Here is a 12,535-nt window from a genome sequence, read left to right as displayed (position 1 = left end):
GTCTGTTGTCCCCACTTGCTTAAAGATGTCCACCATTGTTCCTGTACCCAAGAAAGCAAAGGTAATTGAACTAAATGACTGTCGCCCCCGTAGCACTCACTTCTGACATCAGGAAGTGTTTTCAGAGGCTAGTTAAGGATATCACTTCCACCTTTACATGACACCCTAGCCCCACTTCAGTTTGCTTACCACCCCAATGGATGACGCAATCGCCATCACTCTGCACAATGCCCTATCTCATCTGGACCATAGGAATACCTACGTAAGAATGATGTTCATCATGACAAGTGCTGAAATGGTCCATCCAGACTGACCGGGTGGTGAAGAAGGCGCAACAGCACCCCTAAGAACCTCACAAACTTCTACAGATGCACCATTGTGAGCATCCTGTCGGGCTGTATCACCACCTGGTGCGGCAACTGCACCGTCCGCAACCATAGGGTTCTCCAGAAGGTGGTGAGGTCAGCCCAACAGGACATCTACAGCACTTGTCACAGGAAGGCCAAGAAGATAATCAAGGACCACAACCACCTGAGCCACTGCCTGTTCACCCCGTTGCCATCCAGAAGGCGAGGTCAGTACAGGTGCATCAAAGCTGGGACCGAGAGAGAGGCCATCAGACTGTTAAACAGCCATCAGTAGCACAGAGAGGCTGCTGCCTACTCAAATCATTGTCCCTTGAACAAACGGATCACTAGTCACTTTAATAATCTTAGAGATCGCGCAATTTTTTTTCAACATTTTGTTAAAAATCGCTGAACATTTCAACGTCCTGCTACTCATGCCAGGAATATAGTATATGCATATGATTAGTATGTGTGGATAGAAAACACTCTGAAGTTTGTAAAACTGGTTAAACCATGTCTGTGACTATAACAGGACGTATTTAACAGGCGAAACCCGTTCACCCCCACCCCCCAAAAATACAAAATAATTATAAAATAAATCCGCCAGTTGGCTGTATTGTCTATGGCAAGGGAAAATAGATAGCTCCCAGTTTTACAAGTCCTACAGCTTCCACACGATGTCGCCAGTCTTGGCAATTGGCTTGAAGTTGTCCCTTGGTCAAATGAAGAAGAGGCACTTCATATCATCCGGTACACGACAGGATGTTTTGGAAGAGAGAATATCGACCATCATTTCAAGATGTTTACATATCCTGCATTGCTCAACTCATATGTATATACTGTATTTTATACCATCTAACTGCTAATTGCTCAACTCATATGTATATACTGTATTTTATACCATCTAACTGCTAATTGCTCAACTCATATGTATATACTGTATTTTATACCATCTAACTGCTAATTGCTCAACTCATATGTATATACTGTATTTTATACCATCTAACTGTGCCACTCATCCATACATTTATATGTACATATTCTCATTCCATTCCTTTACTTAGATTTGTGTGTACTAGGTAGTTGTTGGTGGATTGTTAGATATTACTTGTTAAAAATGTTCTGCACTGTCGGAACTAGAAGCACAAGCATTTCGCTACACTCGCGATAACATCTGCTAACCATGTGTATGTGACCAATAGAATTTGATTTGATTTGATTTTGAGAGGATGGGAGGGATTACCTAAACTGGGGCTTGGTCTGTCTCTGAGTCAATATCTTTACATGGCCTTGAAATGTGAAGAGAGGACCCAGGCTCCTAGATCATTTGGGTGGAGTCCATCATCCCTGTATAGCATACAATGGTTCTTCCTTTAAAAATGTTGTTGTTAATTGTCAGACATTGTAGCCATTAATTCTAGTTAGTGCTTGACCACCAGAGGGCATCTTTGAAAAGCATTTGACTATTTTCAATAGTGGCTGTACTAGAGAATTTAAAACCAATTTTTGTAAGAACATAGTATATGGGATTGATTTTAAGAAATGTTTCTTAATTAATTTGATTATTTTTATGGAGTTTCTATTCCAAGAAAAACTAGAAAAATGGAAATAAAACTAAACCCTCAGGAAAATATGGCGCTGTACAACGTGACCGGGTGGGAGTAGGCTACTAAAAGCAAAATAATCCCAACATTTCCACACCCTATTTGTAGTCTAACCAATACCCAAATGGAGATTCAGTGAAAATAAAAAATCTCATTGATTGATCAAGACCAGAACACAAGCATTTAGTTAGATACTAGTGTACTGTTGGAGCTAGGAACACAAGCATTTAGTTAGATATTACTGCACTGTTGGAGCTAGGAACACAAGCATTTAGTTAGATATTACTGCACTGTTGGAGCTAAGAACACAAGCATTTAGTTAGATATTAGTGCACTGTTGGAGCTAGGAACACAAACATTTAGTTAGATATTACTGCACTGTTGGAGCTAGGAATACAAGCATTTAGTTAGATATTACTGTACTGTTGGAGCTGGGAACACAAGCATTTAGTTAGATATTACTGCACTGTTGGAGCTAGGAACACAAGCATTTAGTTAGATATTACTGCACTGTTGGAGCTAGGAATACAAGCATTTAGTTAGATATTACTGTACTGTTGGAGCTAGGAACACAAGCATTTAGTTAGATATTACTGCACTGTTGGAGCTAGGAATACAAGCATTTAGCTAGATACTACTGTTGGAGCTAGGAACACAAGCATTTAGTTAGATACTACTGCACTGTTGGAGCTGGGAACACAAGCATTTAGTTAGATACTACTGCACTGTTGGAGCTAGGAACACAAGCATTTAGTTAGATATTACTGCACTGTTGGAGCTCGGAACACAAGCATTTAGTTAGATATTACTGCATAGTTGGAGTTAGGAACATAAGCATTTCGCTACACCTATGATAACATCTGCTAAATATGTGTACGCGACCAAGAACATTTAATTTGATTTACAAACCAAGCATGTGTGTTTAGTGAGTCAGCCAAATCAGAGGCAGTAGGGATGACCAGGTAGGTGTTCTCTGTTTAGTGAGTCCTCCAGATCAGAGGCAGTTGGGATGACCAGGTAGGTGTTCTCTGTTTAGTGAGTCAGCCAGATCAGAGGCAGTAGGGATAACCAGGGATGTTCTCTTTATAAGTGTGTGAATTGGACCATTTTCCTGTCCTGCTAAGCATTCAAATTGTAACTTTTGTGTACTTTTGCGAAAATGTATGGAGTAATATAGAACTGTATAGTAGAGTAGAAATTGTCAAAAATATGAATAGGAAAGTAAAGCACAGATACCCAATATAGATTGACTGACTGAGTGATGACATTGACCTGCTTAGCGTTCGAAATTTAACTTTTGGGTGTCAGAGAAAATGTACGGAGAAAAAGTACAGTATTGTAATGAGGTAAGAGTGAAAGTAATCAAAAACATAACTAGTAAAGTACAGAGAACATAAAAACTGTGATATTTAAAGTAGTACCTTAAAGTATTTTCAATGAAGTACTTCCCACCACTGCATTTAGCCTGCAGCGTTGTTTTGTGTGTTTCCTTCAGCGGTGAGGGTTTTGCCGATGTTGCCGGTGGTCCCGGTGGCTCCGTTCGTCCCGGTGGCTCCGTTGGTCCCGGTGTCTCCGGTTGCTTCTGTAGTAGATCAACAGCATGCTGTCATGGCCCAGCAGCAACACGCCATCATGAACCAACAGGCCATCATTATGGTAGGTTACGTCTAACTTATTAACCATCATTATGGTTCTGTAGGTTACGTCTAACGTATTAACCATCATTATGGTAGGTTACGTCTAACTTATTAACCATCATTATGGTAGGTTACGTCTAACTTATTAACCATCATTATGGTTCTGTAGGTTACGTCTAACTTATTAACCATCATTATGGTTCTGTAGGTTACGTCTAACTTATTAACCATCATTATGGTTCTGTAGGTTACGTCTAACTTATTAACCATCATTATGGTTCTGTAGGTTACGTCTAACTTATTAACCATCATTATGGTTCTGTAGGTTACGTCTAACTTATTAACCATCATTATGGTTCTGTAGGTTACGTCTAACTTATTAACCATCATTATGGTTCTGTAGGTTACATCTAACTTATTAACCATCATTATGGTTCTGTAGGTTACGACTAACTTATTCACCTCCTCTCCTTTCCCTCCCCTTCCTCTCCCCCTCCTCCCCCTGCCCCTCTTCCCTCCTCCCCAGGCCCAGCAGATGACAATGCAGGCCATGGCTTTAGTAACATCCCCCATGACCTCGCCACCCACCTCCCCCTCACCTCACCCCCCATGAGCCCCCTCCTCCCCCACTCCCTTCCCCCTAGCCCCTACACACATTTCCCCCCAAGCCCATATGGTAGCATCACTCCTAGCCCTTATGCCACTTCCAGTCCAGCCAGCCCGTATGCTGTCATGCCTCCCAGCCCGTATGCTGCTTCCCCTGCCACCTCCAGTCCAGCCAGCCTCCCTGACCCCTATCCTGCCCCCCAGAGCCAGACCCCTAGACCCAACTCCACTACCCAGCCTGTCCCTGTCTACCCTGGGGCTAGCCAGCCCACCAGTCCTGAGGTACAGCCATATCCAGCCAGCCTCCCTGACCCCTATCCTTCCACCCAGGTGAGAAGATACGTACCTGAGTGTAGAACCTGTCCCCGTGGGAGAACCCATTGAAGAACCCTTCTGGGTTCCAATTATAGTCTTTTCCACAGGGGTTCTACAAGGAAACCGGATGGGTTCTTCAATGGGTTCTCCCACGGGGACGGCCAAAGAACCCTTTTAGGAAGCCTTTTTCCTAAGAGTATAGTACCTATACCTGCCCAGGTAACACTTCAGGTTGACTGTGGTGTACCTGTCCAGGTAACACTTCAGGTTGACTGTGGTGTATCTGCAGGATGTTAGGACTTCAGGTTGACTGTGGTGTATCTGCAGGATGTTAGGACTTCAGGTTGACTGTGGTGTATCTGCAGGATGTTAGGACTTCAGGTTGACTGTGGTGTATCTGCAGGATGTTAGGACTTCAGGTTGACTGTGGTGTATCTGCAGGTCAGGATGTTAGGACTTCAGGTTGACTGTGGTGTATCTGCAGGATGTTAGGACTTCAGGTTGACTGTGGTGTATCTGCAGGTCAGGATGTTAGGACTTCAGGTTGACTGTGGTGTATCTGCAGGATGTTAGGACTTCAGGTTGACTGTGGTGTATCTGCAGGTCAGGATGTTAGGACTTCAGGTTGACTGTGGTGTATCTGCAGGTCAGGATGTTAGGACTTCAGGTTGACTGTGGTGTATCTGCAGGATGTTAGGACTTCAGGTTGACTGTGGTGTATCTGCAGGATGTTAGGACTTCAGGTTGACTGTGGTGTATCTGCAGGATGTTAGGACTTCAGGTTGACTGTGGTGTATCTGCAGGTCAGGATGTTAGGACTTCAGGTTGACTGTGGTGTATCTGCAGGTCAGGATGTTAGGACTTCAGGTTGACTGTGGTGTATCTGCAGGATGTTAGGACTTCAGGTTGACTGTGGTGTATCTGCAGGTCAGGATGTTAGGACTTCAGGTTGACTGTGGTGTATCTGCAGGATGTTAGGACTTCAGGTTGACTGTGGTGTATCTGCAGGTCAGGATGTTAGGACTTCAGGTTGACTGTGGTGTATCTGCAGGATGTTAGGACTTCAGGTTGACTGTGGTGTATCTGCAGGATGTTAGGACTTCAGGTTGACTGTGGTGTATCTGCAGGTCAGGATGTTAGGACTTCAGGTTGACTGTGGTGTATCTGCAGGTCAGGATGTTAGGACTCCAGGTTGACTGTGGTGTATCTGCAGGTCAGGATGTTAGGACTTCAGGTTGACTGTGGTGTATCTGCAGGATGTTAGGACTTCAGGTTGACTGTGGTGTATCTGCAGGTCAGGATGTTATGACTTCAGGTTGACTGTGGTGTATCTGCAGGATGTTATGACTTCAGGTTGACTGTGGTGTATCTGCAGGTCAGGATGTTAGGACTTCAGGTTGACTGTGGTGTATCTGCAGGATGTTAGGACTTCAGGTTGACTGTGGTGTATCTGCAGGATGTTAGGACTTCAGGTTGACTGTGGTGTATCTGCAGGATGTTAGGACTTCAGGTTGACTGTGGTGTATCTGCAGGTCAGGATGTTAGGACTTCAGGTTGACTGTGGTGTATCTGCAGGTCAGGATGTTAGGACTTCAGGTTGACTGTGGTGTATCTGCAGGTCAGGATGTTAGGACTTCAGGTTGACTGTGGTGTATCTGCAGGATGTTAGGACTTCAGGTTGACTGTGGTGTATCTGCAGGATGTTAGGACTTCAGGTTGACTGTGGTGTATCTGCAGGTCAGGATGTTAGGACTTCAGGTTGACTGTGGTGTATCTGCAGGTCAGGATGTTAGGACTTCAGGTTGACTGTGGTGTATCTGCAGGTCAGGATGTTAGGACTTCAGGTTGACTGTGGTGTATCTGCAGGTCAGGATGTTAGGACTTCAGGTTGACTGTGGTGTATCTGCAGGTCAGGATGTTAGGACTTCAGGTTGACTGTGGTGTATCTGCAGGATGTTAGGACTTCAGGTTGACTGTGGTGTATCTGCAGGTCAGGATGTTAGGACTTCAGGTTGACTGTGGTGTATCTGCAGGATGTTAGGACTTCAGGTTGACTGTGGTGTATCTGCAGGATGTTAGGACTTCAGGTTGACTGTGGTGTATCTGCAGGTCAGGATGTTAGGACTTCAGGTTGACTGTGGTGTATCTGCAGGATGTTAGGACTTCAGGTTGACTGTGGTGTATCTGCAGGTCAGGATGTTAGGACTTCAGGTTGACTGTGGTGTATCTGCAGGATGTTAGGACTTCAGGTTGACTGTGGTGTATCTGCAGGATGTTAGGACTTCAGGTTGACTGTGGTGTATCTGCAGGTCAGGATGTTAGGACTTCAGGTTGACTGTGGTGTATCTGCAGGATGTTAGGACTTCAGGTTGACTGTGGTGTATCTGCAGGATGTTAGGACTTCAGGTTGACTGTGGTGTATCTGCAGGATGTTAGGACTTCAGGTTGACTGTGGTGTATCTGCAGGTCAGGATGTTAGGACTTCAGGTTGACTGTGGTGTATCTGCAGGACGTTAGGACTTCAGGTTGACTGTGGTGTATCTGCAGGTCAGGATGTTAGAACTTCAGGTTGACTGTGGTGTATCTGCAGGTCAGGATGTTAGGACTTCAGGTTGACTGTGGTGTATCTGCAGGATGTTAGGACTTCAGGTTGACTGTGGTGTATCTGCAGGATGTTAGGACTTCAGGTTGACTGTGGTGTATCTGCAGGATGTTAGGACTTCAGGTTGACTGTGGTGTATCTGCAGGATGTTAGTTTGACTGGACTGCAGGTTGACTGTGGGTTGACTGTGGTGTATCTGCAGGTCAGGATGTTAGGACTTCAGGTTGACTGTGGTGTATCTGCAGGTCAGGATGTTAGGACTTCAGGTTGACTGTGGTGTATCTGCAGGATGTTAGGACTTCAGGTTGACTGTGGTGTATCTGCAGGTCAGGATGTTAGGACTTCAGGTTGACTGTGGTGTATCTGAAGGATGTTAGGACTTCAGGTTGACTGTGGTGTATCTGCAGGATGTTAGGACTTCAGGTTGACTGTAGTGTATCTGCAGGATGTTAGGACTTCAGGTTGACTGTGGTGTATCTGCAGGATGTTAGGACTTCAGGTTGACTGTGGTGTATCTGCAGGATGTTAGGACTTCAGGTTGACTGTGGTGTATCTGCAGGATGTTAGGACTTCAGGTTGACTGTGGTGTATCTGCAGGATGTTAGGACTTCAGGTTGACTGTGGTGTATCTGCAGGATGTTAGGACTTCAGGTTGACTGTGGTGTATCTGCAGGATGTTAGGACTTCAGGTTGACTGTGGTGTATCTGCAGGATGTTAGGACTTCAGGTTGACTGTGGTGTATCTGCAGGATGTTAGGACTTCAGGTTGACTGTGGTGTATCTGCAGGATGTTAGGACTTCAGGTTGACTGTGGTGTATCTGCAGGATGTTAGGACTTCAGGTTGACTGTGGTGTATCTGCAGGATGTTAGGACTTCAGGTTGACTGTGGTGTATCTGCAGGTCAGGATGTTAGGACTTCAGGTTGACTGTGGTGTATCTGCAGGATGTTAGGACTTCAGGTTGACTGTGGTGTATCTGCAGGTCAGGATGTTAGGACTTCAGGTTGACTGTGGTGTATCTGCAGGTCAGGATGTTAGGACTTCAGGTTGACTGTGGTGTATCTGCAGGTCAGGATGTTAGGACTTCAGGTTGACTGTGGTGTATCTGCAGGTCAGGATGTTAGAACTTCAGGTTGACTGTGGTGTATCTGCAGGATGTTAGGACTTCAGGTTGACTGTGGTGTATCTGCAGGATGTTAGGACTTCAGGTTGACTGTGGTGTATCTGCAGGTCAGGATGTTAGGACTTCAGGTTGACTGTGGTGTATCTGAAGGATGTTAGGACTTCAGGTTGACTGTGGTGTATCTGGAGGATGTTAGGACTTCAGGTTGACTGTGGTGTATCTGCAGGATGTTAGGACTTCAGGTTGACTGTGGTGTATCTGCAGGTCAGGATGTTAGGACTTCAGGTTGACTGTGGTGTATCTGCAGGATGTTAGGACTTCAGGTTGACTGTGGTGTATCTGCAGGTCAGGATGTTAGGACTTCAGGTTGACTGTGGTGTATCTGCAGGTCAGGATGTTAGGACTTCAGGTTGACTGTGGTGTATCTGCAGGATGTTAGGACTCCAGGTTGACTGTGGTGTATCTGCAGGATGTTAGGACTTCAGGTTGACTGTGGTGTATCTGCAGGTCAGGATGTTAGGACTTCAGGTTGACTGTGGTGTATCTGAAGGATGTTAGGACTTCAGGTTGACTGTGGTGTATCTGCAGGATGTTAGGACTTCAGGTTGACTGTAGTGTATCTGCAGGATGTTAGGACTTCAGGTTGACTGTGGTGTATCTGCAGGATGTTAGGACTTCAGGTTGACTGTGGTGTATCTGCAGGTCAGGATGTTAGGACTTCAGGTTGACTGTGGTGTATCTGCAGGATGTTAGGACTTCAGGTTGACTGTGGTGTATCTGCAGGATGTTAGGACTTCAGGTTGACTGTGGTGTATCTGCAGGATGTTAGGACTTCAGGTTGACTGTGGTGTATCTGCAGGATGTTAGGACTTCAGGTTGACTGTGGTGTATCTGCAGGTCAGGATGTTAGGACTTCAGGTTGACTGTGGTGTATCTGCAGGATGTTAGGACTTCAGGTTGACTGTGGTGTATCTGCAGGATGTTAGGACTTCAGGTTGACTGTGGTGTATCTGCAGGATGTTAGGACTTCAGGTTGACTGTGGTGTATCTGCAGGATGTTAGGACTTCAGGTTGACTGTGGTGTATCTGCAGGATGTTAGGACTTCAGGTTGACTGTGGTGTATCTGCAGGATGTTAGGACTTCAGGTTGACTGTGGTGTATCTGCAGGATGTTAGGACTTCAGGTTGACTGTGGTGTATCTGCAGGATGTTAGGACTTCAGGTTGACTGTGGTGTATCTGCAGGATGTTAGGACTCCAGGTTGACTGTGGTGTATCTGCAGGTCAGGATGTTAGGACTTCAGGTTGACTGTGGTGTATCTGCAGGATGTTAGGACTTCAGGTTGACTGTGGTGTATCTGCAGGTCAGGATGTTAGGACTTCAGGTTGACTGTGGTGTATCTGCAGGTCAGGATGTTAGGACTTCAGGTTGACTGTGGTGTATCTGCAGGATGTTAGGACTTCAGGTTGACTGTGGTGTATCTGCAGGTCAGGATGTTAGGACTTCAGGTTGACTGTGGTGTATCTGCAGGTCAGGATGTTAGAACTTCAGGTTGACTGTGGTGTATCTGCAGGATGTTAGGACTTCAGGTTGACTGTGGTGTATCTGCAGGATGTTAGGACTTCAGGTTGACTGTGGTGTATCTGCAGGTCAGGATGTTAGGACTTCAGGTTGACTGTGGTGTATCTGAAGGATGTTAGGACTTCAGGTTGACTGTGGTGTATCTGGAGGATGTTAGGACTTCAGGTTGACTGTGGTGTATCTGCAGGATGTTAGGACTTCAGGTTGACTGTGGTGTATCTGCAGGTCAGGATGTTAGGACTTCAGGTTGACTGTGGTGTATCTGCAGGATGTTAGGACTTCAGGTTGACTGTGGTGTATCTGCAGGTCAGGATGTTAGGACTTCAGGTTGACTGTGGTGTATCTGCAGGTCAGGATGTTAGGACTTCAGGTTGACTGTGGTGTATCTGCAGGATGTTAGGACTCAGGTTGACTGTGGTGTATCTGCAGGTCAGGATGTTAGGACTTCAGGTTGACTGTGGTGTATCTGCAGGATGTTAGGACTTCAGGTTGACTGTGGTGTATCTGCAGGTCAGGATGTTAGGACTTCAGGTTGACTGTGGTGTATCTGAAGGATGTTAGGACTTCAGGTTGACTGTGGTGTATCTGGAGGATGTTAGGACTTCAGGTTGACTGTGGTGTATCTGCAGGATGTTAGGACTTCAGGTTGACTGTGGTGTATCTGCAGGTCAGGATGTTAGGACTTCAGGTTGACTGTGGTGTATCTGCAGGATGTTAGGACTTCAGGTTGACTGTGGTGTATCTGCAGGTCAGGATGTTAGGACTTCAGGTTGACTGTGGTGTATCTGCAGGTCAGGATGTTAGGACTTCAGGTTGACTGTGGTGTATCTGCAGGATGTTAGGACTCCAGGTTGACTGTGGTGTATCTGCAGGTCAGGATGTTAGGACTTCAGGTTGACTGTGGTGTATCTGCAGGATGTTAGGACTTCAGGTTGACTGTGGTGTATCTGCAGGTCAGGATGTTAGGACTTCAGGTTGACTGTGGTGTATCTGCAGGTCAGGATGTTAGGACTTCAGGTTGACTGTGGTGTATCTGCAGGATGTTAGGACTTCAGGTTGACTGTGGTGTATCTGCAGGTCAGGATGTTAGGACTTCAGGTTGACTGTGGTGTATCTGCAGGATGTTAGGACTTCAGGTTGACTGTGGTGTATCTGCAGGATGTTAGGACTTCAGGTTGACTGTGGTGTATCTGCAGGTCAGGATGTTAGGACTTCAGGTTGACTGTGGTGTATCTGCAGGTCAGGATGTTAGGACTTCAGGTTGACTGTGGTGTATCTGCAGGATGTTAGGACTTCAGGTTGACTGTGGTGTATCTGCAGGATGTTAGGACTTCAGGTTGACTGTGGTGTATCTGCAGGTCAGGATGTTAGGACTTCAGGTTGACTGTGGTGTATCTGCAGGTCAGGATGTTAGGACTTCAGGTTGACTGTGGTGTATCTGCAGGATGTTAGGACTTCAGGTTGACTGTGGTGTATCTGCAGGTCAGGATGTTAGGACTTCAGGTTGACTGTGGTGTATCTGCAGGTCAGGATGTTAGGACTTCAGGTTGACTGTGGTGTATCTGCAGGTCAGGATGTTAGGACTTCAGGTTGACTGTGGTGTATCTGCAGGTCAGGATGTTAGGACTTCAGGTTGACTGTGGTGTATCTGCAGGTCAGGATGTTAGGACTTCAGGTTGACTGTGGTGTATCTGCAGGATGTTAGGACTTCAGGTTGACTGTGGTGTATCTGCAGGATGTTAGGACTTCAGGTTGACTGTGGTGTATCTGCAGGATGTTAGGACTTCAGGTTGACTGTGGTGTATCTGCAGGATGTTAGGACTTCAGGTTGACTGTGGTGTATCTGCAGGTCAGGATGTTAGGACTTCAGGTTGACTGTGGTGTATCTGCAGGTCAGGATGTTAGGACTTCAGGTTGACTGTGGTGTATCTGCAGGATGTTAGGACTTCAGGTTGACTGTGGTGTATCTGCAGGTCAGGATGTTAGGACTTCAGGTTGACTGTGGTGTATCTGCAGGATGTTAGGACTTCAGGTTGACTGTGGTGTATCTGCAGGATGTTAGGACTTCAGGTTGACTGTGGTGTATCTGCAGGATGTTAGGACTTCAGGTTGACTGTGGTGTATCTGCAGGATGTTAGGACTTCAGGTTGACTGTGGTGTATCTGCAGGTCAGGATGTTAGGACTTCAGGTTGACTGTGGTGTATCTGCAGGATGTTAGGACTTCAGGTTGACTGTGGTGTATCTGCAGGATGTTAGGACTTCAGGTTGACTGTGGTGTATCTGCAGGATGTTAGGACTTCAGGTTGACTGTGGTGTATCTGCAGGTCAGGATGTTAGGACTTCAGGTTGACTGTGGTGTATCTGCAGGTCAGGATGTTAGGACTTCAGGTTGACTGTGGTGTATCTGCAGGTCAGGATGTTAGGACTTCAGGTTGACTGTGGTGTATCTGCAGGATGTTAGGACTTCAGGTTGACTGTGGTGTATCTGCAGGATGTTAGGACTTCAGGTTGACTGTGGTGTATCTGCAGGATGTTAGGACTTCAGGTTGACTGTGGTGTATCTGCAGGATGTTAGGACTTCAGGTTGACTGTGGTGTATCTGCAGGATGTTAGGACTTCAGGTTGACTGTGGTGTATCTGCAGGATGTTAGGACTTCAGGTTGACTGTGGTGTATCTGCAGGTCAGGATGTTAGGACTTCAGGTTGACTGTGGTGTATC

The 12,535-nt window shown here is 45.9% G+C and overlaps 1 protein-coding gene across 1 annotated transcript in view; it reads left to right on the top strand.

Annotated features, from left to right (window-relative positions):
* Positions 1 to 12,535, top strand: part of LOC124021679 (unconventional myosin-XV-like) — a gene marked incomplete at its 3' end in the record, with an annotated part of 187,428 nt that overhangs the window by 107,447 nt on the left and 67,446 nt on the right. The window contains 2 exon segments of the mRNA XM_046336788.1: positions 3,447 to 3,611; positions 4,115 to 4,524. Of these exon segments, the coding sequence (XP_046192744.1) occupies positions 3,447 to 3,611; positions 4,115 to 4,524 (575 nt within the window).

The sequence above is a fragment of the Oncorhynchus gorbuscha genome, unplaced genomic scaffold (assembly GCF_021184085.1).
Source record: "Oncorhynchus gorbuscha isolate QuinsamMale2020 ecotype Even-year unplaced genomic scaffold, OgorEven_v1.0 Un_scaffold_1159, whole genome shotgun sequence".
NCBI lineage: Eukaryota > Metazoa > Chordata > Actinopteri > Salmoniformes > Salmonidae > Oncorhynchus > Oncorhynchus gorbuscha.
The sequence above is the reverse complement of the archived record's forward strand: the minus strand, read 5'-3'. Positions and strand labels throughout refer to the sequence as shown.